At 43.3% G+C, this 25,158-nt stretch overlaps 1 protein-coding gene across 2 annotated transcripts in view; it reads left to right on the forward strand.

Annotated features, from left to right (window-relative positions):
• Window positions 1–24,208, forward strand: part of grin2aa (glutamate receptor, ionotropic, N-methyl D-aspartate 2A, a) — a 311,778-nt gene extending 287,570 nt beyond the window's left edge. For both annotated transcript variants that reach the window (XM_057861597.1, XM_057861596.1), the window contains 4 exons: window positions 5,929–6,018; window positions 6,992–7,089; window positions 18,210–18,448; window positions 19,031–24,208. In XM_057861597.1, coding sequence (XP_057717580.1) covers window positions 5,929–6,018; window positions 6,992–7,089; window positions 18,210–18,448; window positions 19,031–20,986 — 2,383 coding nt within the window. In that variant the 3' untranslated portion in view covers window positions 20,987–24,208. The remainder of the gene's footprint in view (window positions 1–5,928; window positions 6,019–6,991; window positions 7,090–18,209; window positions 18,449–19,030) is intronic.
• Window positions 24,209–25,158: the final 950 nt, after the last annotated feature.

Below are 25,158 nucleotides of genomic sequence, written 5' to 3' on the forward strand. Positions count from 1 at the left end.
GGCTTGGCCGAAAACTCCCCAAATCGCGCGCACCACCTCGGGATGGAGGCGCCACTCCCCCGGCGGGAGGCGACGGCGGGACAAGGAGTCCGCCAGACGGTTCAACTGGCCGGGAAGATAGGCGGCCCGCAGACTCGCAAGACGAGGGGCCGCCCACACAAGAAGACGGCGGGAGGCCTCCAAGAGATGAGCGGACCTCGTGCCCCCCTGGTGGTTGATGTGGTACACGGCGGCAGCGTTGTCTGAACGCACCAGCACGTGCCTTCCCCGTAGGAAAGGGTAAAAGTGCCGGAGAGCCAGGTGAACCGCACGCAGCTCCAGGACGTTGATGTGGACAGCGTGGTCCCGCAGAGACCAGCTGCCCCGAGCAGCCCTGCGCTGCCAGACGGCACCCCATCCCAAGCGACTGGCGTCCGTAGTGACCACCTCGCGACGGACTGGGGCAACCCCCAATGGAACGCCCTCCAACAAGAAAGCCCCGTTCCTCCACGGCGCCAAGGCCACCGCGCACCGGCCGGAGACTCTCAGTAACCGTCGCCGGTGCCGCCTGGCGTCCAGGCGAAAGCCTTTCAGCCGCCGCTGCAGGGGGCGCAAGAAGAGAAGACCAAGGGGCACGACCGCGGTCAGGGACGTCAGCACGCCCAAAAGACGCAGAAACGTCAGATACGGACGTACCTGACCCACCGGAAAATGCGAGAGGAGGCGAAGAGCGGCCTCCACCCGACGGGACGACGGTCAAGCCAACATGGCCACCGAGTCCAGAGACACCCCGAGGAAGGTCGCCTGCTGGGAAGGAACCAGACATGACTTCCCCAAATTCACCCTGATGCCCAAGCGATCCACGTGGGCAAGAAGGACTGCCGTATCGCCGTACGCCTGAGCGCGCGACTGCGCACACAGCAGCCAGTCGTCGAGGTAGGGCAGAATCTTCATGCCCACCGACTGGAGGGGAGCCAGACCAGCCCGCACAACACGGGTGAACACCCTCGGGGAAAGGGAGAGCCCGAAGGGGAGCACCCTGAACTGCCAGTGGCGACCCCTGTAGGCGAAACGGAGAAACCGCCTGTGGCGAGGAGCGACCGGCACATGAAAGTAGGCGTCCTTCAGGTCCACGGAGGTGAACCACTCCCCCCGGGCAACCACCCCCAATACATCCGCGACGGTCAACATGCGGAACGGAAGTACCTTCAGGTACCGATTGAGGCCCCGCAAATCCAGAACCGGCCGAAAACCGCCGGTCTTCTTCGGAACCAGAAAATAAGTTGAGTAAAAACCCCGGGGGCAAGCCCGGGGATCCACAGGCTCGATGGCCCCCATGGCCAGGAGAGAAGACAGCTCCCGGCTCAGAGCCAGAGCCCTCGCCGGGTCCGAGACAGTAGTCACCCGGACCCGGCGGGACACGGGGGTCGGCGTCGGAACTGGAGCACGTACCCATGGGTCAAGGTGGATATCACCCAGGGGTCCGAAACTCGAGCAGCCCAGTACCTGAGCTGCTGGTGGGAAAAAAATCCGACGGCCGGCCCAACGGCCTCAGTCCCTGCCCCTCCGGCCCCGACGGGCCCTGGGGGGCTGGCGGGCGGGAGGCCCCGCCTGCGCCCGACGTGGAGGCAAGCGGGCGGGGTCACGAAAGGAATCGGCTGAATGCCGGGAGGCTGGCTGGGCACCATAGTCCCCATCAGGGGAAAGGTGCGCCGTACGGCGAGGACGAAAACCAGCAGAGGGAGCCCCCAGCCCACCTGCAGGAGCGGAGCCCCGACGCAGGCCCGACAGCTGTTGCCTGGTCGCACGGGCCGAAATAGTCCTCTCCAAGGCAGACACCGCCGCCGAGCCAAAAAGATGGCCGGGTTCAACCGGAACGTCACGGAGCATCCTCCGGGCAGGCTCAGTCAGGGGGGACTGAGCAAGCCACACCTGACGACGAGCCTGCACAAGATAGGACATCGTCCGCCCGAGCTCCCGCGTCACCAGGGCGAACGCGTGCAACGCCGCGTCGCAGAAGCCCACGGCAGAGGTGTCAGCACCGCTCTCGGGCAAGGACGCCGAGAGGGCCAACAAGAGGTGAGCCATGGAATTACCGATGCGCCCAGCACGCGCACCGGCACCATAGGCCCGGAGAATGAGTTCATCCGTCAGCCGACCCTGTGGCTGAGGGCACCGCACAACCGGGCGGAGAGACTCCTCAGGGGACACGATGAGGGATGCAATGGTGGGCTCAACACCCGGCATGCGGTCCAGGCCCACAGCGGCCGGATCATGCATGGCCGCCAGAGCCCGACCATCGGCCGAAAGACGAGAGAGAGCCGCCGGATCCCTCCAGCCCGCATGGAGCTCCCTAACAAAGTCGGCCGAAGCAGGGACCGCAAAATTCGGGGCGGACCGCTGGTGCCGAAAAAATGCGCTCGCCGGCGCCGAAGCGGGCCGTTGAGGCAAGTCCAGCTGTAGACGCGCCAACGCGCCGCGCAGCACCGTCAGTATGGAAGCGTCAGGGGAGCCGGCTGACGAGCCCAGCGCAGAGGACGAGGAGCCGAGCTCCGAAGGCACAAACGCCGACTCACCCACGTCATCATGGAACATGGAAGCCGAAGCCGCCAGCGAGACGGCATCGGCCTCCAGGTCAAGGTCGGGCATGCCAGGCGAACGCGGGTCAAAAGCAGCCGCTGAGTCACCCGGGGGACGGTCACCCAATAGAGACCGCAACTCAGCCACCTCCCTGCGCAGCCGCTCGACATCAGAGGCGAGCAGCTCGTCAACTTTCGATCTCTTCGGACGGGGGCCGGACGGAGGAGCCGAAGGACCGCGACGCTTCGAGCGCCTAAGCCCAGAAAGGGGCCGCGTCTCAGATGCGGACGGGCCCCCGAGCACGACGGGGGAGGGGGACGAACAAACATCCGCAAACCCCCCGCGTGGGTCGTCAGGTAGGCCACGGCAAGCCGCACACCGGTTCAGGGTGTCGGACGGCCCAAGGAGGGAACCGCAGGCCACACAGCAGTGAGAGCCCTCCATCGCGACGCGACCGTGAAAACAGCGAGCCGAGGGAAGGTGGCGCGAACGGCACCTACACGGCCAGCGCAGGCAAGCTAGCAAAGATGCTAACCACAGGTAAGCTAGCGAAAAAGGCTAACCACGGGTAAGCTAGCAAAAAAAGGCTAACCACAGGTAAGCTAGCGAAAAAGGTAGGCCAGCGACCGATCGCCCACAAGCGGCGGAAAAGCGACGCCACACGGCGAATGCCCGCGCGCGCCAAACAGGGCGGCACGGAAGCCGACGCGGCGGTCGAGCAACGCGCCGGCGGGGACAATCAAACGGGCGAACGGAGCCGGCGGCCGCGCAAACAGCGAGCCAGCCGTGATCACTCACCCAACACAGACGCCGCCGGCCGGGAGAGGGGTCGCGCACGAAGCCGTCACCGGCGCGGGTCGGCAGTAGTCCCAAGTCCGGAAAATGAAACAAGAAAAAAGCCCAAGACTTCCCGATTGCCAATAGAGTGACGCAGCCTTAGGAGGGCGAACCCGCAGCTCCGACTCAAAGTCAAACAAGGCTATACGCGACACAAGTAGCAACTGCCACGCGAGAAGAAAAAAGGGGCTGGTACGAGGTTGACGCCGGAACTTATACCCCGGCAGGAGGTCAACCTGGGGTCACAGGTGACTTTTTTGGTATTAATACTCGCACTGCGCATGCGCGAAGGGATCATTCAGTGCTTTCAGCACCGCCTCTGGCGGTTAGCAGGGATGAAATAGAACTAGTCTGGATGGTCTTTTTTTTTTCATCCGTGCTCTTGACCAGAAGCTATGAATCTGGCTATGGTTCGACTCAATTACACAATGGGAAAAGCCTCAAACTAAATATCTTTAAGCAAATATGTTTATCAAGCTTCTCTTATTATAATAATCCTCAATTGTAGGTTTGGTCCAGCTACACTGTCAATGAATGTTCTGTGGCCGTGGATCAACGCTATCATGGATGTAGTTAACCTAGTTACGGATCCTATGGCATATGGATTTTGCATACCTTAAATTACTTTACTCTTTTCTTTCAACTCAAAATATTGTCACTCTATCCACCAAATCAGGTATTCCGCAAGGCTTAGTGTTTAGCTACATCACCTTGGTCCTGTCATCCAGGTCCAGTGTTAAGTGGTAATTTGTAGATGTACATTTGAAATAGTTATTCTTCTTTAGTTTTATATACATTGATTCCTCATTTTTTGCCCCCCCCCCACCCCCCGCCCACGAAAATCTATAATCCGCGAAGTACAGGCGGTACTTTGTTTTCTTTTTTTTTTTCTTTTTTTTTTTTTTTTTTTTGTGAACAATGTATTTATTTATATTTAACAGCATTGGAAAGAGATATATAAAAGACAACATGTTTTTCTTTTTTTTCTCCAAGGTATAATTAAAAACAAAACAAATCAAAACAAAAAACAATCATTATATGTAAGTATATGTAGACTTTTACAAATGGTTTAAGCACTGCAAACATAATAATTGGAATATATATGAGAAATATAAAAGAAAATGATTTGTACATGCATGTGTGTATACATATATACATATATATCTTAACATTTTTAAATAAAATGCTATTTTTATTAATTTATTCATTTGTTTAATTGACAAAAAACCCGCGAGGAAGTTTGAAGCGTGAATAGCGAGGGATCACAGTATGGTGTCCTAGAAGTCTACTTGAAATTTATTAGTAATAATCATTCATTAAAGGGAACAACAAATAGAAAGACTTGTAGTTCTTGAAAGATAAATGTTATTATGAGTTAAAATAATTTGATATTAAAACCCCTCTTGATGTTTTCGTTTTAATACAATTTGTAAAATTAGTTTAACTCGTAGGTCACGATTGTTTTGACGGTGGAGGGCGGCGACGTCACTGGGTTACGCTGCCGGGCTTCCAGAGTATTAATCTAGGGACATATATATGTCATCTGTTCAGCCCTTTCGATTTGATCATGAGAGAAACATTAATGAGCATGATAGCATTGTCGATATTTCACAACACGAGCAGCAAAAGCGAAATAAACAGGAAAGACGGGATGAGACGAGACGAGAGTAGGTCAGAACCGGTGTTCTGGCAAAAAAATGCTACACCAGCGAAATGTCTATAAGAGGCAAATTTGACAACCAAAGTACTTCCGTGCAGAACAGACTACGAATGCCTTAAGAAAATACTTAAACGTAGTAATATACATTAAGGGTGGTTTAAATACGCTATGTCACTAATGTGGTCAACAGATCAACAATCTGCTCTAACGCTACCACAAGAAAACACAATGCTTAAAATACATGAAATCATAAAATAATACTCTGTATTCCTGCGTTTGTTTAAAACGTTGATAGTCGAACAGTCACATACCGACCCCCACATGTTAGACTCACTGTCTCCATGAGGATGGAACCGCTGCTGGCCTAAGCTAATTACAAAGCTTAACTATTGCCTGTGAGCCTTTGTTAAAGGCCTGATCTGACAATCCGTAAATGCCAGGCAGTCACTACACTATTAGCAGGGCTCCGTGTGGATGCGTACGTATGTGTGTTCGTGATGGCATCAGTTACACTGAAAATGTCAGGGCCCAGGCTTTGCGTGGATGTGTGTGTGTAAGCGAGAGGTCAAAGGCAGAGACAGAGAAAAAGATGGTGTGAATGTTTGTGTTTGTCTAAATTTGTTTGTCCAGGTGCCTCCAAGGCCCTATTATCAGTGAAGTGTGCGCATTGAACTGCAGCATCTCCTCTCTGTGTCCTCTATGAGTTGGGTAGCACTTTGGATTGAAGTCCTTTTGGGGATGATTTAGCACTGAATTGGTCTCTACAAAGAGAACATTCTTGGACAGGGTTTCTTTTGTCAGCAAGAACAATTTAATTCCCCACATATGTTGTGTTTATCCCCTCCCTTGTGTCTGATGCTCCTTCCTTGCAGTAAACTGGATGCCTTCATCTATGATGCCGCAGTGTTGAACTACATGGCAGGCAGAGATGAGGGATGTAAGCTGGTGACCATTGGAAGCGGGTAACTGCGTCTATATATACAGTATATGTTTTTCTGTCTGCTTGTTTTAACTAAGGCTGGCAATACTGATGCTAAAACTTCATTTGAGATCCATTTCAAATACAGTGACGTAGTAAAAATTTACTCTATTTTTGTCAAACTATATTTTTGCACACGTTAATTAAATCTTTACCTTCTTAATAAAGATATTATCGCCACTTATAAGGATATACAACAATCACCTGCAGCACAGAGATGGTATTCATTGAATATTTAGTCTGTGTTGCTGTTGTTGGAGCAGTCAATTTTCATTCTTGAGATTGATTATCAAGGCTGTGAAGCATCACTAACACGCACCCGAATGCAAATTCGCCAAACTCTTTTGACAAAAAGATTCATTTTTGCTCAGATAGCATAGGTCTTTATTCACATTTTAAATGCATTGTCAGTAGGCTAAAGACTAATAAAATGCATTTTAACTTTTACTTTACTTCTATTTTTTATCTGTTATCTGATAAACCCATACACTAGATAAATAGATAGTGTTGGATAGTTGTGTAGAGTTGGGTCCATATTGCCATCACTGGCTCTGATATGACATACACAGTGTGTTAAATGCTGTCTCAATAGCAACAATAATAATGTGAAATAATATTTTCAAGATTATTCTAGAGGTTTCAATGACGACAAGTAATCATACATTGGTGGTCTATATCACTGGTGGACTAGCTAGTCCATATATGTCTCACCCTGCTCCCCCTCCCCCAAACGTACTGTGCATTTACTGTTCTTAATTTGTACGACTCTAGAGGGAGCCCTGGAGCAAAACAGTACAGTATGTAATTCCCAATGCATGTTTATGTAACAATAATTCACTTGCATTGGTTAAACATACAATAAATATAGACATAATTTGGACAAACAAAGTCCAAGATGACTCTTAAAAAACTGTGTCTGTGTTCATGTGCGTACGTTTGGACCTTGTTACATTCAGGTACATCTTTGCCACCACTGGATATGGCATTGCGCTCCAAAAAGGCTCCTACTGGAAACGACAGGTGGATCTGGCTATTCTGGCAATTATTGGAGATGGTGAGAAACATTCAAAAGCACTATTCTCACGTGAAACGAATATGGTATTGAGGGAACGGATTGCACTTTTTCTTGCCAGCATTGTAATCCTTTGACACAAGAACACGCACGCATACACGCACATACCCACACACTTATCTATAGCCTTGTCTGCTGACAACACAAAAGCGAAGCAGTGAATTATAAATAGACTTTTGATGTTATTCTAACCACAAAAGGCTGCCTTAAAGAGAGCAAAGTGTGTAACGTTTCTAACAGATTCCTTCCTGCAGTCATAAAAGGTATATGTTTGTGTACATAAACTGAACTGCATTTTTGTATAGCCTTTGCCTTTGACCAAGACCATCAATGAATTTCATCAGTAGAGTAAATCAGAGAGAAATGATACGCATACATGACATCACACTTAATCCACATTTTTATTGAGTGGGGATTATCATCCTATGTTGGGAACCTGGTAGTCATAATATTCAGTGTTGAACGTGCATGAACGCATCATATTCCTCGTTCATGAGTCTAGAATTACAGCCTTTTAGACAACACTGCAGTTAAAGCCAAAGGCTAAAAACACTATAAAAAAACAAACCTTAAGGGCAGAAAACTATCCAACCTGGCAACCAAAGCTGCCTGTCACAGCTGTGTTGTTTTAGCCAATACGGCAGCATGGACACAGGAGACGACGGCACTTGTAACCCGGTGTTCTGACAGATTTTGCTCACGAAGCTTTAAAGGTGGCGAATAAACATTCTTTTACATTCAGTAGGACTCTTAATATTATCCAAAGGTGCTAAATAAACAAGTTACATCATAAACATACATTTACAATATGAATATGGTGTAAATAAATGTTTACCGGCACAGGGAAGACATTAAAGAACAAATGTGAAGCAAGGTTGGCCAACCATGTTTTTTAATAATATCAATGGCTAAACAATTATAAGCATATTTTCATTATTTTTTTTAACGCAACCCTTCCAGATTCTTTGTTTAACCCATAGCAACGGCCTTGACAACGAAAATGCTTTTCTTCGACAATCTTCGGAAATCTTCGGAAATTATGTCACACTGAGAACTGCGAGGGAAATCCGCCATACACACAGTATTGTTGCATTGCTTCTCGGTAAGATGTCACGGCGGTGTGTGGCGATATATTGTTCTCAATCTAAAGAAAAGTTGTATGAGTGGCTGAAGGATAGCAGGGCCATGCCCAATGGACATCTTTTGTTCGCACTAAGCGAATGAATTTCACGCCATCATCGAGTCGTGTTCTCTGCTACAAAGACTTCGAAGATGCCTGCTTCCTCAACCGGTCTGCTTATGATCAAGGAGTTGCAAAAAAGTAAGTGTGATTTTTGGATAGATGACTGATGACTTTGTGAAAGCAGAGCTGCCAACTGTTGTGGAACAGTGCTTAATTTGTAAATCATAAGGTGCCAGAACGCAAAGTACATATGACAGCGCAGGGATGACAGCACGTGGACAGGTCCCGGAACATATTGTAATAGCCGGAATAGGGAAATAGATAGGAGAGCAGTGAATGATGGCTTCCTTCACTTTATTGTGGCAACAGTTAGATAACAAATAACAAAAATAACAGCGGACTGCTGCAACATGCGACCGCCACCTTCGCTCTCACGCCACACTCTTCTCCTCACTTCCCGCTACGTCACCACTCTGCTGTCCGATGGCCCCTTCACGGGCCCGCACACAGTTAAGGGCATTATATTATGCAAAAAATGGTGCTGAAAACAAAACGCAAATGCCCACTTGCCATGCTGTGGGACTTTCCTTTTTTTCTTTCTTTTCTACAGTTGTGGTCAAAAGTTTACATACACTTGTGAAGAACATAATGTCATGGCTCTCTTGAGTTTCCAGTTATTTCTACAACTATGATTTTTCTCCGATAGAGTGATTGGAACAGATACTTCTTTGTCACAAAAAACATTCATGAAGTTTGGTTCTTTTATGACTTTAATATGGGTTAACAGAAAAAGTGATCAAATCTGCTGCGTCAAATATATACATATTTGGATCTGAAAAAGCGAATCATTGACTTGAACAAGTCAGGAAAGTCACTTGGAGCCATTTCAAAGCAGCTGCAGGTCCCAAGAGCAACAGTGCAAACAATTGTTTTTAAGTAAGTAAGTGCATGGTACTGTTTTGTCACTGCCACGATCAGGAAGAAAACGCAAGCTATCACCTGCTGCTGAGAGAAAATTGGTCAGGAGGGTGAAGATTCAACCGAGAATCACCAAAAAGCAGATCTGCCAAGAATTAGAAGCTGCTGGAACACAGCTGTCAGTGTCCACAGTCAAGCGTGTTTTGCATCTCCATGGACTGAGAGACTGCCGTGCTCCAAAAGCGGCACCTTAAGGCTCGACTGAAGTTTGCTGCTGATCACATGGACAAAGATAAGACCTTCTGGAGGAAAGTTCTGTGGTCAGACAAAACAAAAATCGAGCTGTTTGGCCACAATGCCCAGCAATATGTTTGGAGGAGAAAAGGTGAGGCCTTTAACCCCAAGTACACCATGCCTACCGTCAAGCACGGTGGTGGTAGTGTTATGCTGTGGGGCTGTTTTGCTGCCAATGGAACTGGTGCTTTACAGAGAGTAAATGGGATAATGAAGAAGGAGGATTACCTTCAAATTCTTCAAGATAACCTAACGTCATCAGCCCGAAGATTGGGTCTTGGGCGCAGTTGGGTGTTCCAACAGGACAATGACCCCAAACACACATCAAAAGTGGTAATGGAATGGCTAATAATTAAGGCTAGAATTAAGGTTTTCGAATGGCCTTCCCAAAGTCCTGACTTAAACCGCATTGAGAACTTGTGGACAATGCTGAAGAAACAAGTCCATGTCAGAAAACCATCCAATTTAACTGAAATGCACCAATTCTGTCAAGAGGAGTGGTCAAAGATTCAACCAGAAGCTTGCCAGAAGCTTGTGGATGGCTACCAAAAGCGCCTAATTGAAGTGAAAATGGCCAAGGGACATGTTACCAAATATAAGCGCTGCTGTATGTATATTTTTGACACAGCAGATTTGATCACTTTTTTCTGTTCACCCATAATGAAGTCATAAAAGAAACAAACTTCATGAATGTTTTTTGTGACAAAGAAGTATCTGTTCCAATCACTCTATCAGAGAAAAATCAGAGTTGTAGAAGTAACTGGAAACTCAAGAGAGCCATGACATTATGTTCTTCACAAGTGTATGTAAACTTTTGACCACAATTGTATGCGCTTTTCTGACTCGTTTTGAACCATCTTCCTTCTTTTTGAAAAAAGACAGTAAATGCAAGAGTCTTTTTGGCATGTTGAAATACCGTTTGATCCTGGCTGCTTGCTCCCAAGATGCCGCAAATTTCAAGTTTTTTTTTTTTTTTTTTAATGTCAGGAGTGTGATTTGTTGGTCCAGCTTCTCAGTGCACCAACAAATCTCCGACTCTTTCATATGATGTTAATTTTCATGAACTACATGCAATTCTTGGGATTTGTTGTGTAAATGAATTTATGCATATTATTATTTTTTTTATACTGTAATGTCCTAACTGCGTGTAATATTCTGATATAATGTTTTAACAGGCACCCTGAAGTGCACGCAACGTTACTCTTGTTTTGGTCACCTGACGCGGGAGTGTGGTAGAGAAGCACAGGCTCTATCTATTGCTCCGCACAGCCTGCCGAGAGCCCCAAGCTGTGTTTGTACTGTTAGCTCCATGTGTTAATAAAGAAACGAAGTTGTCTGCATGACGTGTGTTCGATACCTTTGTCAACAAAAAGCTCATAACAAGACACTGTGCACGATTCGTTTAAGAGACGCTGAGACTGGAGAGCTGTGAGTAGTAGGAGGCGAGGGGGAGATGAGCAAGAAGCAAAACTTTGCGGTCGAATGTGGCGGCAGTCCGCTATTATTTTGTTTTCTTATTGTTGCTACAATAAAGTGGAGAAAGCCATCAACGACTCATCTCCTTCTTTCCCCCCAAGGTTTTTATATTATTATTTTATATGCACGAGAGCTGCCAGATCTGCCAAAATGAACATGAAGTTTGATTATAATTTTTTTTAAACAATGTCATCAGATAGACAAAAACATGAAATTATGTGCAAATGCCTGCATCTTCAAATCATGAAATTAATAACACCCTGTATTTTACCAATCTTGTAATCTCGATGGGTCTTGTCTCCATTCCATGTAAAGTAGTCTAGGCACATTGTTTGCATCCTGATTAGCGTCTGGCTTATACATGTACGGTCCAACATAAAATTCCAACCTCCTCTTCTTCCTCCAACTCTTCAAAAACTTGGATCTCCTCCCTTGCGCTCGATCCATCGCTTATATCGCTGTTTGAATCATTGTTTGAAGGGCTTTGTATGGAGGCCGTATGGAGCGCTGCCATCGCTGTTCTCGGTGTGACGTATCACTTCCGGGTTCGTCCCCTTTCAGACTCGAACTTCAGAAACGCGATTATTTTGTCAAATATACAACATATAAATTATTTTTTCATGCTTTATTTGTTGGACAATGTTTAATTACTTTAATTGTGACCCTATTTGGCATGTTATGAAATTACTTCACATTTGGTCTTTTAACAGTGAGAGAGTGGTGTGCAGTCGTGTTGAGCACAGGCACATGGTAGGATGTGTATAAGTTATAGGAAGTTTATGGTGTTTACTTTGGAATTGCTGCATTCACGGCCATTTTAAATGTTTACGCGCATGCGTAGAACCGCAAATTTGCGATTTCTGATGTAATGCAAAATCTGGCAGAACACCAGCCCAGTACCAACATTTAAGCAAGTTTTATGAACAAGTTAGTACTAGACATGTGCCGATTACCGGTTCCAAGGTATACCGTGATATGAAAACGTCACGGTTTCAAAACCGCCAACATTTTCAGTCATGCCGTCACTACTGTATTAGCTATTTTTTATGTTCCAAAAATGCAGGGAGAAATCCCTAGGCTGGCGGCTGCAAGGCTCAATCCTCCCCCACCGGTTGTTGCTCAGTTTCAGTGAGACAGAACACGATGGCTGGAGGAGGTGAAACTCTTGAACTTTTTCCCCCATCGAAGAAAAGAAAATCGCTTGTATGGGAATACGTCGGCTACAGAAAAGTGACAGACGGCCGCAGCTGAGAGGAGGAGGGCAAACCGACATGTTAAACATGTTTGCGGAGGGTGGCTGCCGAGGAGTCAATACTGCCAATATGATTTCGCATTTAGACAAAATTAAAGGTCAGAAAACACTGTCATGAACGTTTCCCACCAGCTCCGAGAGTTTAATCCAGTGTTTAATGTGTCTAGCGGTGGTAAAACATGTGGTGTTTTTTATTTCTCTCTGGCAACTGTTTGTGTTGTGAAAGAGAGTGTGTGTATAATGTAAACATTATCCGAATCATACACACGTGCTTTTTGTGGAAAATGATTCAATTATTTTTGTTCTGATGTTAATAATGTCGAGCTGTGGGTACGGGTTTAGGCTCATCTAAAGGATGCATTTATTTTAATTTTCTTTGGAATATTTCAGTTATTTATTTTTTATTTATTTATTTATTTTTATTTTAACTTAACGTTATACTTATTTTCCAATTTGTTAATATGTTTTGAAAAATAAAAATCCTGTTCAAAGAATTTTTTTTTTAAACAGATATCTCAAAGTAAGACATTTGAGGGTTTTAATTGCAATACCGTGTGACCGGGAATTCATGATATTTTGGCAATCTGAATATTATATCGGCACATGCCTAGTGCCGACGTGGATTTGAAATTGAATATTAAGATAAATCTGAGCCAGTTTCAGTGTTAAAGTGGATAAAATAATCACTGTCTGTAGTTCCATATCAACTGTCAATAATTGCTTGCAGCAATTATTGGGGAGAAGAAAGAACAGAACTACAAAAGTTTTTTTTTTTTTTTTTTAAACTATGAACTTTAGTTCAAAATTTTCAATTAGGGACTATGAACTGTTCATTTTAAAATTTGTGACCTCCAATTTGAACTACTTCATGTAGAAATTAACTTTTCCAACACTGATAATAGTAAAGGGAAATTAAGTAAACACTAGCACATCACAAATCAGGCTGGCCTCTTCTGGCTGGCTGTAGGGAGTTTGGGGTCCATCTCTGGGCTATTGCAGCTTTCTGCGGCCCCTCTGTCAGTTGCCTCTGACCCAGCATCCTTTACCTGGCAGCGTTGGACAGCTCGTCTTCTGGCTCAATGGGCAGTGGGGTTTGGCTCCAGCCAATGGTCAACTGGTGAGAGTGTTTGTCGATGCAAGCTGGGTCAAACCCAACTGGACTCTGCTTCTCAAGCATATCGACCTCTTTCAGAAGCCCTTGGTATAGGTAAACAATGATACAATTTGACAGGTATTCCTAATTTCGCTTATGCTAGTGCATTGTTACCTTCCATAATTGTTTTGTGGGGCGACTACTTGATTGCTATACACTGCTCTAATGACTGTGAATTTCCTGGACTACCCTCTCACTCGCAGTGTCTGCCCCTGTCCCAATCTTATCCTGTCATGTCCCTGCCCTAAATCTATGCCATGTCCCTCCTTCAGAGGGTGCAGTATTGCTGACCCATATAAAATGGGGAAAATATGTACTGAATGCATCAACTTGGTTTTTCATTGCAATTATTTCCAAAGGTGAAATTCAAATTAAATGTCTAGCAAATGTTGGTATTAACTTAAATAATCCACTAGGGCTGCAGCTATCGAATACTTTGGTAATCTAGTGTTGGACTGAAAATTCTATCGATTAATCGAGTAATCGAATAAAACTTTTTTTTTTTTTTTTAGGTAACGATCAATTATAAATATACATGAGAAAACAATACATTTCACCAAATATTGATCCATTTTCAGACAGTCAAAAAACAACAACTTCTAGATCTTATTAAAAACAATCTTATTTCTTACCTCATTTCATTACCTCATTATGCTTGATAACACACATCACATAAAGGTTTTTCCCACGTATATCAATTGAATTTCCGTTTGTGTCAAGCTATTTTTAAGTTCTACAACCCCTAGCAAAAAATATGGAATCACCAGTTCACTCACTCAGACATTTTATTATGTAGAACAAACTCAGATAAAAAGCTTGAAAAAATAATGAATTAGTACAAAAGTGAAACTCTTTAGCGTTCAGAAACACTAAAAGAAATGAATAAAAAACATTTTGGTGGTCAGTAAATGTTAATTTTATAGAGCAAGTGCAGGGAAATATATATGGAATCAGTCCATTCTGAATAAAAAAATATGGAATCATGAGAAACAAAGAAATATAACATATCTCTAGTATTTAGTAGCACCACCTCTGGCTTTTATGACAGCTTGCAGTCTCTGAGGCATGGACTTGATGTGTATTCTTTATCAATTTGGTGCCAACTCTCTTTGATTGCAGTTGCCAGATCATCCTTGCAGGTCCGAGCCTTGCTGTGGACCATTTTTTTTTTTCAATTTCCACCACAGGTTATCAATGGGGTTGAGATCTGGGCTATTAGCAGGCCATGACATTGACTGCATGAGTATTTCTCCAAGGAATGCTTTAACAGTTTTAGCTCTGTGGCATGATGCATTGTCATCTTGGAAAATGACAAACATATTTTCAATTGAAGGGATAAGAAAGCTGTCCAAAATTTCATTGTAAACTTGTGCATTTATTGAGGATTTAACCACAGCCATCTCCCCAGTGCCATTGCCTGACATGCAGCCCCATATCATCAAGGACTGAGGGAATTTTGATGTCTTCTTCAGGCAGTCATCTTTGTAAATATCACTGGAACAGCACCAGACAAAAGTTCCAGCATCATCACCTTGTCCAATGCAGATTCCTGACTCTTGACACCTTGTCCAATGCAGATTCTGAAGTCTTGACAATTTTTATTTCTTTCTTTTAGTGTTTCTGAATGCTAAAGAGTTTTGAACTAATTCATTATTTTTTCAAGCTTTTTATCTGAGTTTGTTCTACATGATAAAATGTCTGAGTGACTGCTCGTCCGAGACTGGTGATTCCATACTTTTTGTAGCGGTTGTAGTTAAGTCAAAATTGTAAGTCCTGATAGGATTTTGAGTTTTTTGCAGTGTTTAAAATGTAATGATACCTGTTGTATACCTGCGCATTTTGTGTTTTTTTTTCACAGATTATAGAAAGCCTGTATGAAAGGAACGTTAGTAGTCATGATTAATAGAAACCTAGCACTCCGCAGGGCTAACGGCCCGTTAGTAAGGAACAGTAACATCTTATTTAATAGCGGTACGTTAACTTCATTTTATCTTGTCCTGAGTATCGCTCCGCCTTCGGTGGAGCGGGGGATAGGCTGGCGGGTTGTGCGGTGGCGCTCGATCCGGGTTTCGGGGGTGGTCATCAGTCGCGGGGTCCAGCCGGCGGTGGAGAAGTGTTGGTGGGGCCGCGGGTAGCCGGGGCCGGGTATTGTTATGCAAGCTCTGTATTACAGTGAATACATGAAACAGTGTTCCCCTTGGTCTCCAGCTCTAAATGCGCCCACACTTTTCACATTTTCTGCTATTTCTTCTTGCCGTTCTCTAAGCTTTCGTCAGCTCCTTCGTCGTTACCTCTACATTATTAAATTAATATTAATTATTATATATATAATTAAATCAAATATGTCCGCCGCCTCTGTCTGCTTCCTGTATGCATGTGACGTTGGCGCGTTTTCACGCATAAAAAGTCGTCCAGGCAAAATGTGACGCTTAGAGCTGGCAAAATTAAACGATTCCTCGAGGTGAATAAGAGGTGGATGGGGGTGGGGGTTTCTGTAAGCTAAGTGATTGAAAGGGGTAGAGTGTACACAAATCAGCTCTGTGATCTAGAACCCAGTAATCGTGTGAATCCTTTGTGAGTGTAAGCCCGTTGGCGAACGACCCTACCCCGCCCCATCACCAATCCCAACTATTACGCCAGTACTTCTCAAATAGTGGGGCGCGCCCGCCCAGGGGGGCGCAGAGCGATGCCAGGGGTGGAGCGTGTGACCTCGGGGAACATGCTTTTTTTTTTTTTTTTTTTTTTTTCTTGCCGTACTACAATAAAGTGTACTTGCACATCCACTCAGTGGGTGGCAGTGGCGCTCTCATTTTCAAAGTGCGCGCAGTATTTTTGAAGTAAGCAAGAGCACACAGAAGAGACTCATGAATGAAGAGCTGGAGAGCTGTGCGCCGTTTTCGAAAGCCGTTTTCCGGCCGGACTCACGCAGCGACCCACTGTCTTCCCGGTTCTCACGTGTCCGCCCGAAAAGTGCCATTGTCAGCTTAGGATCGTCACGACGACCGCCCTCACCTACGGTTCTCCCTCGGCCGCCGAGAATGCGCGTTTTCCGGGCCGTTTGCCTTTTGGCTTTGACATTTAATACAGTGGTAGACGAGGAAAGACCACTGTTTACTGTGTCTAAAAATGATTATAGCGGACAGCCGGAAGCCAAATCAATTAAGACGCCACTTAAAGACTTTAGACCCCAATCTCATTGATAAGCTGCTTGGTTGTTTTTCAGCGAAAACGTGCCGAATATTGCCAACAATCGTCCCGCTTTGTCAGTGATATATCAGTAAACCAGTGAGCACTGTTAGCATGCTCAGTGCAGTATAACCCCAAATCATTGCAAACTGGAGGTGATACTGGGAGCAGCTAGCAGCGAAAATAAAAACTGTCCTTCTGTCCAAAGACACTTTTTTTTCCTTCTTCTTCTATTCAGTTTTGTTTTTTTCATTTAATTTTTTGGGCATATTGTCCTCATGAGTTAATGTTTCTAATCAATTTGAATTTGTTAGTATTTACTGATTTTATTTTTCAGTATCAAATGGTCAAAAATGTACCTTGAGTGTATTTTTAGTTTGGATGTGATTTTTTTTTTTTTTAATTCAGGCAAATTGATGCGTGTTAAACATTTTCTGTTACAAACAAAACAATGTTAATAAAGTTATACTTTATAAGTTGATCTCAGTTATTTAATAGAAAAGGATACAATGTGAGGCAGAGGCGTACTTATAATAGTAATAGACAAATGATACTATTTACAATGGCGGCAGAGTTTGGGGGGGCGCGAAACATTTACGTCTTCCTTGGGGGGGGCGTAACAGAAAATAATTCAGAAGCACTGTATTACGCCAATAAATTTCTTAAATTAAAAACTCGATCCTTTGTACCTGATTCCGATCCTCTAAAAAATAGCGCGATCGGCCCGATTTCCGATCACATGATTGGACTGGTACATCCCTATTATATAGAATTAAGTGCAATAACACAGGAAAAACTATTTAACACACGATGGAAAGACTGTATACTTTGGGAAGGAAATGCACCATACCACCTGAAATCAGTCAGTAATTGTTACTTGCACATCCAATCAGTGCAAACCAACATTAGCTGGGTTAGAGCAAATTGATGGTCCTATAAACAAGTCGTTTTGTCTTCAAGAGGTCAAACAAGACAAAACATCTCATGATGGATAGTCAATACTTTTTTTCCTGTGTTATTCCACCAAATTCCATATGATCATTATTTATGGACCAAAATAATTTGAGTTATTACCTGCGTTTGGTAGAAATGTTATTTTTAATTGCAGCTTTGGACATAACTGTATTGAGCAAGCAGTTGACGCATTCAATACTTATTATTCCCATTGTACATGTTAAGCTCCAATCCAGTGTATCTTTGTGGTATTCATATAACGTTTTGTTCATTTTTTATTTTGTCTCTCTTATAGCTAGTCACTTTGACTGACTGTTTACTGGTCTAATATACTCCCGGTCCTCTCTATCTCACACCTCTCAAACCTTGTCCTGTCCAACTGCAATTTTCTATAAATATCCATCATAATAACCACAGAGGTGGTGTATAAAAATCATCTGTTGCAGGGTAAAAAATGCTCTAGCATAAAAAGGTATGCAGAACCGCCGTTCTGAATGACCAAGCAGCCAAGCACGCAAATTTTAAAATACTGTTAAATATTTAGGTATGTCAGTTTTTTGTTGTCGAGCTTTTCCTCAATTGTATTTACTGAGTATTTCATTCAAAACCATCAAGGACCCCTGACTTAGAGCACTAAAGCATTTCAAGGAATGTTTTAAATTGTGTTCTCTGTCTTTGCTTTTCAGGTGAAATGGAGGAATTGGAAGCTCAGTGGTTGACTGGCATTTGCCACAATGAGAAGAATGAGGTGATGTCCAGTCAGTTGGATGTGGACAACATGGCAGGGGTGTTCTACATGCTAGCCACTGCCATGGGACTATCACTCATCACGTTTGTCTCTGAGCATCTCTTCTACTGGAGGCTCAGATATTGCTTCACTGGGGTCTGCTCAGGCAGGCCTGGTCTTCTCTTCACCATTAGCAGGGTAAGAACATGATGATATGCATAAGTTATAGTTCTCTGACTCAATTGTGTTTGGACTCTTGATTTGATTGTGTGAACAGTTCTAAAATTTTTACTAACTACGTCTGCTACTATTTCGAAACTGATATGGGCCAAAGAGAATCCTAAAAGTCATTTTTATGACCCAACTAAATACCCATCGAGCTGGTAAATGTACAGTGTAAAATGTGTTTGCATATTTAATAGAAAATAGATATTGGCTAGCTTTTAGTATTGAGGATTATTTTTGTGCTTGCAGTGGGGCTGTATATTCTTTTGACATTTAACTCATTGGCTGCCATTTGCCCTCTCCCAAACAAAATGAATTGGCTGTCAATGACACTAAAATGTGAACATTCACAGCCAGTCCTCCTAGTTTAAATGAATTGGACATCTATCGTTGTCAATGGCAGTCAATGAGTTAATGATGCAATGTTAAAACCGCAATCATTTTTTGATGACTAACTCATTCACTATATAACAATAATATACAAACTGTAAAATAAATAATATATAATTTAATCCCTTACCCATGCCATATATTCATCAATCCATTGCCACGCAGGGTATCTGGAGTTGCATCCATGGAGTTCACATCGACATGAAGAAAAAGACAGATCTGGACTTTAGTCCGCAAGACAAGATGCTCAAGCTCATTAAGTCAGCCAAGCACATGACCAACATGTCTAACCTGGCTGGCTCTCACATGAACTCACCCAAACGTGAGTTCATGCACTCAGCCGGCCCCATGATAATGGACATGATGGCAGAAAAAGGCAACTTCATTTATGCTGACAACCGAAGCTATGCGCCCAAAGATATGATGTATGGCGATACAGGCGACTTGCAGTCTTATCTTGCTACCCGCCACAAGGACCACCTGAACAATTACATCTTCCAAGGTGGCCAGCATCCTCTCACCTTGAATGATGCCAATCCAAACTCTGTAGAGGTAGCAGTTAGTGCTGACACGGTCCAGACCAATGCCAAACCGCCTCGCACCCTGTGGAAGAAGTCTGTCGACACACTCCGCTCTGTGCCACCCGGATCCTCGCCCATGCCTGACATGCTAATGCCAGACCCACGAATGTCAATGAAGACGCAGCGCTACCTCCCCGAGGATACAGCTCACTCTGATATCTCTGACTGTTCCAGCAGAGCAGCTTCCTACAAGGACCCAGAAAACAACAAGCACCTGAAATCCAAGGACAATTTAAAAAAAAGACCCGTGACTTCCAAATATCCAAGAGACTGTAGTGAGGTGGAGCTTTCCTACTTAAAAACTAAGCAGGTCAGCGGTGGAACCAACCAACTTGGGCGAGCTGGAGGCGAGAAGATCTACACGATTGACTCTGACCGGGAGATGAGCTTGCACTCGGACCCCATACACTACCGTGAGAGTCGTGGCCTCGCTACGGATGATTTAGAATATCCTGAAATCTACTCTGACCACAGTGATAATTATCGAAAATGTGATCAGCCCATCATCCATTTGAACTCATCACCGCTGCATCACACAGATTCAGATCTTCTGCCGGACCCAACTTACTCCAAACACTACAGTTTGAAAGAGAAAAACCTTTCCCCGCATGAATCAATTGATCGCTACAAACAGACACATTGCCGTTCGTGTTTGTCAAAGGTTACTGCTGGCTATCCACCGGCAGGGACCTACACCCCAACAGGATCTGCCTCTGCTTCCTCTACACGCTCTCCGTATAACCGGTGTGAGGCATGTCTCCACACAGCCAACCTGTATGACATTAGTGAGGACCAGCTACTTGCAGATAATTTGGTCAGCCCCACCGTCCATCACCAACAGCAGCAGCAACCTGATGAGATGTTTGGTTTGTTTTGGCCGCAAACAGATGGGCCACATGTCCAGAAGAGAAACCGCTTGAGGCTTAACCGTCAGCACTCCTTTGACAACATATTGCTAGAAAAACCTAAGGATTCAGACCTTGGCAGACCGGCGCGCAGTGTCAGCCTCAAGGAGAAAGATCGCTTTCTGGACTCCACATCTGACTCCCACTATGCGAACCTCTTCAACATACGTCCCTACTCCGGCAGACTTTTTGGCACCGGATCCAAATCGATGATGTTTAATCACAACCTAGAGGAGAGCAAGAGGAGCAAGTCCCTGTACCCGGCCCATGGCTCGGAAAACCCTTTCCTCAGCCACTCACTGAGGGACGACACCAGCAGCAGACTGATCCACGGGCGTAGCTCCTCTGATATTTACAAACAGCTGGCAGTGGCTTCGCCAGCAGCGATCCTTGGAGCAGCCCCCATCAAAACGCGCAACGATGCGAACAATCTCCGCTCTTCCGTTAAATCCACCACCTCATACTGCTCACGGGATGGGCGGATAGCTAACGACATGTACAATAAGGAGCATGTAATGCCTTACTCTGCCAATAAGACTAGTGCATACCCAGCCTCACGTGGCGTCCTTAACTCAGCTCAATTCAGCAATAGACGGGTGTATAAAAAAATCCCTAGTCTGGAGTCAGATGTTTAGTCAGAAATTAATATGTTCTCCTCTCTGAGTTTGTATTATAATTTGTCATCCACTAAGGGATGTCATAGCCACACTTTTCTTCCCTTGACATTGCATTCTGATGGAACCATTACCCATTTGGGTGCAACTGTACAGTTTCTGTCTTTACAGGTGATATCATGATTTTTCTCCATTCTCTGCCATGTACTAATCAGTTGACAGTTTCAGAAAGTACTTTGCCATTATGTATTGTGCCATACCTAAGATTAATTATTGTGTCCATCAATGTTGGTGGTAAGAATGGTTCCAGAGAAGGCTTGCAAGTTTGAGTATAGGGATGATTTGTTGTGATTGAACAACTGGGGAAACCTCAAAGAGGATGGCAGTAATGTTGTGAAGAGGAGTCAACACAGGTTTGGATTTGTCTTTGAACCTATCCTCCTGATCTATATTTCTACTACTTGCTTACGTCACAATGAGCAAGCCCAGTGGTAAATGTGGCTAGCGTAAAGTTGGCAAACTACAATAAGAATAAGAGAAATGGATGTGAATGGGCTTAATGGCACAACAATTAGAATTTTAACATTTACAAGTAGTTGCTCACACCAAGTTTGGGAACAGGGAAAGTGCAAGCTCTACAAATGAAAAATGTTTACCGAATGATGAATATATGTAAAAAGACTGACTGACAACACTGTAGACGAGCAGGAAAGACTAAAGCAAAGCACCGCTTTAAGATTTATGAGAGATACTGACACGGTTATCCGCCTGAAAGCTTCAAGTGGTTGCTTAATTGTTAGCACAGCAACCATTAGTTTGAAACCTTTTTCTAATAATCAGTTTTAAAAAGCAATGCTTTCTAAAAAACAAAAAAAGGCAGTCGATTTTTTTTTGCATGAACAATTTTTCCTCATTGTAGACAAAGTATTTTGTTGTTTATATTTCTTTAAAAAAGTTAGACAGGGAGGGTGTGCTTTCTTGCCAAGTATAGTGGTTAGAACATTTGTACAATCGAAACTCTGACCTTAGTAAATCAGTGTCCTGTTCAGAAGCTGCTGCTACAATAGAGAACGAAAGGTGAATGAGAACATAGCAAATACTGTAGGTGGATAACAAGAGAGAAAATAATCAAATGCATCCGGGTTGGGGACTGGGTGCAGATGTCTTATTGTTCTGTGAACTCCATGCAGATGACATACAGGGTACTAGTCATTATTTGAAAAACAGGACTCCTCCCTCTCCCTCTAGTTTGATCACTTGGGTGTAAAATGGGTTTCCGTTAATTTTGTGGCTTCATTTTTACACACACTAGTCACTAGATAGTTTAGTGTACCACAGTTACCTCTTCTTGGTAATATTTTTAACCACAGACAAGCAGGGTTCCTGATTTTGTTTACCTTCATATGTTTGGATGTTTGAATGATGTGAGCCAGGTAAGATGGCATGGTAAGTATTGTGTGTGCATGGCAGTCCTTGGGTAAGCTTGAAGGAAAAAACAATCACTGTTTTCTTTTCCCCAGTTCTGTTAGGTTAATGAAATAGTGTGTACAATACTTTTGTAGCACTTTTACTGTGCTAAAGGTACAGTTGCAAAAGGTAAAATAGGGAAAAAAAGACATCTGACTCATTAATTTGAAATCACAGAGATAAATTGTATTAAATGAAATATCTCAGGATGATGATTCTGTGCATTTTGAGGGAAATTCAACCATAATAACACAAGAACACACTTTTTTTTTTAGAAAGCAAGCTAAAAATTAAAAAGAAAAAAAAAAAAAAAAAAGATATATATATATATCCATAGCGGTAGCAAAGAGAACCAAACCTTTTCTTCATTTGACATGTCAAGGTCATCCAGTTGAGGTGAAGGGCTGGGGTGCGCATGGACAAGGGTGTGACTCATGTGCAGTTTCACACCAGACCAAAATGTTCTCTATAATAGAATGAAGGATGTTGCTTGGAGTTCCCAAAATTGAGCCACCATTTTTATGAAAATGTCTGTTTCTTTGTTTTTTTTTTAAATTAAATGACTACATTTGACTGCATTTCAGTTGAAGCTCAACAACCACATCATATCACCCTTTCTTACTCTTGGAATAACCATTGCTTCAGCTTCACCCACTGACTGATGAGCAATATGTTGTCCATAATATTTTTTTTGCATCTTATCTGCATATTTATTGTTAACATATATATATCTCCACACACTGCTTGTGTGAGCTGATGAGTGAACAATGTTCACGTGTAAAAAAAAAATTATATATATATATATATATTATCAAAAAGCACCCATGCATTTTATTATAGACTCATGACAATTTGTTTGATTATTTCTACTTTTGCAAAACTGTCATATAAACTGAAGCTGTTTTATGTTGGAACACACAAGCACCCACATGCACCCTTGTGATGACAACCCTGCTCTTTTTAATGGCAAAAAATGTATTTTTAATTACATTTAATGATAAATAATGAGGTGATGGCATGCAACCCAGATGTAACTATGTTTTATGTTTGTTTTGTTTCATTTTGTCATGATTGTTATGATCACTAATGCTTTGTAACCAGGTGTGAGTAAATACATATTTGAGCGTGAGAGAGATGGGGGATTATCTACGTTTAACATAATGAAGACCCTGCTGCTGTTTTGGGGAGAGGAGGTGTATTCCGACTCACTCATTGGTGTGAAGGGTCATTATCAGGCCCTGTTAGGCCCAATGGGATTACAGGTCAGTGGTCAGGGCTTGGTTTGGTAGGGTGGGAAACCCATGCTCTTCCTCCATGGCAGGTGAGAGTTTGAAAATATATCACCAGCTCTCCTTCTCTCCTCCCACACCTTCAAGTAAAGGCAGGACTTCAACTGTCAAGAAGAAAAACAAAAGAAAAACAACCCTAGACTTTTGAATCTACTCTCCCTCCAAAGAAATGAGACCTCTTTCTTTATGGTTTGCTGTAAGAAAAGCTTTTTTTTTTATTGTTAATTTGGGTAAACTACAACTTCCTCAAAGACTTTTAAGGAACTATTTTGAATATACTTAGAAAATGACACCTGTAAACATCACTTGTAAATTCATACTGGAATACATCATCATGGAGAATTATAAATGATAAAGAGTAAAAACAATATTTTTTGTGTGAATTTCACAGAAGCTCTTCTGTGCACTCTCTTTATCTCTTTCTCTTTATCTCTTGCTAACTCTCTCTTTATGTAGAGCGACTAGAATAAAACTTCACCATTCACAAGATTTGCTGTCCTGTCACAATTCCAAAATGCACATGCTAACCTTGCAACTTCACTAGTAATAATAGTGGACAATAGCTGTCTTTGTCACTTGGTACCGATTCATTATCTTAGGGGAAACAAGGATCGAAAACAAGCAACAGCTGATTTATTTTCCCTAATTTTCACACACAAACCTTAGAAAAAAAGTTTATTTTAGTTTAAAGTGTTTTATTTGGGTCACTAATAATGCAGTTACTGCATTACATTTACTCTGTTACATTTACTTCAGTAACTTTTTGAGGAAAATGTACTTCTAAGTATGGGCGTAGGTTTGCATAGGGACCGTAGGGACATAACACTACCAACATTTCAGGATGCTAAAACTGTCCCCACCAACATTTAAGCAACCTTATTTGCATTATATAATGACTTTAGTTAATATAGGTAATTTAGAACGTCTTCCCAAATGTTGTAAGGATAGAATTGACCCTAACATTACTAAGTGATTTGCATTATGTTCAGACTTACATTTCAATCTTTTGACTTGCTGAATGTGCCAGTCAATTTTTTTTCCCTCAAACGCACGTTTGATTGGCTGATGATTTGACCCCCCAACACATGCACTCACATCCCTCACAAAACTGCAACATGTCGACAACATACCACCTCCTCCGCCCCCTTCGATTTTTTTTTCGACCACTAGCAGTAGCAGCCACTGTAAGTAATGTAAAAAGAAATCAATGTTGTGGAAGTGGGGAACAGACTACTAATTTTGCTGCTAAAAGTCCGACCACAACTTTAACATTAAACTGTGTGAATCTGCTAACCTCCAAAATACAAGTAGGAAGCTGTTAACATTTATCAAACTTACAAAATTTTTTGTTGACCCCTGACTACGAATTTTTTTTTCAGTTATATTTCATTTCTTATTTAGACACACAATGTTGAGTGGTCATAAGACAAATGTTTA

Source organism: Corythoichthys intestinalis, chromosome 16 (assembly GCF_030265065.1).
Source record: "Corythoichthys intestinalis isolate RoL2023-P3 chromosome 16, ASM3026506v1, whole genome shotgun sequence".
In the NCBI taxonomy this organism is placed as follows: Eukaryota; Metazoa; Chordata; class Actinopteri; order Syngnathiformes; family Syngnathidae; genus Corythoichthys; species Corythoichthys intestinalis.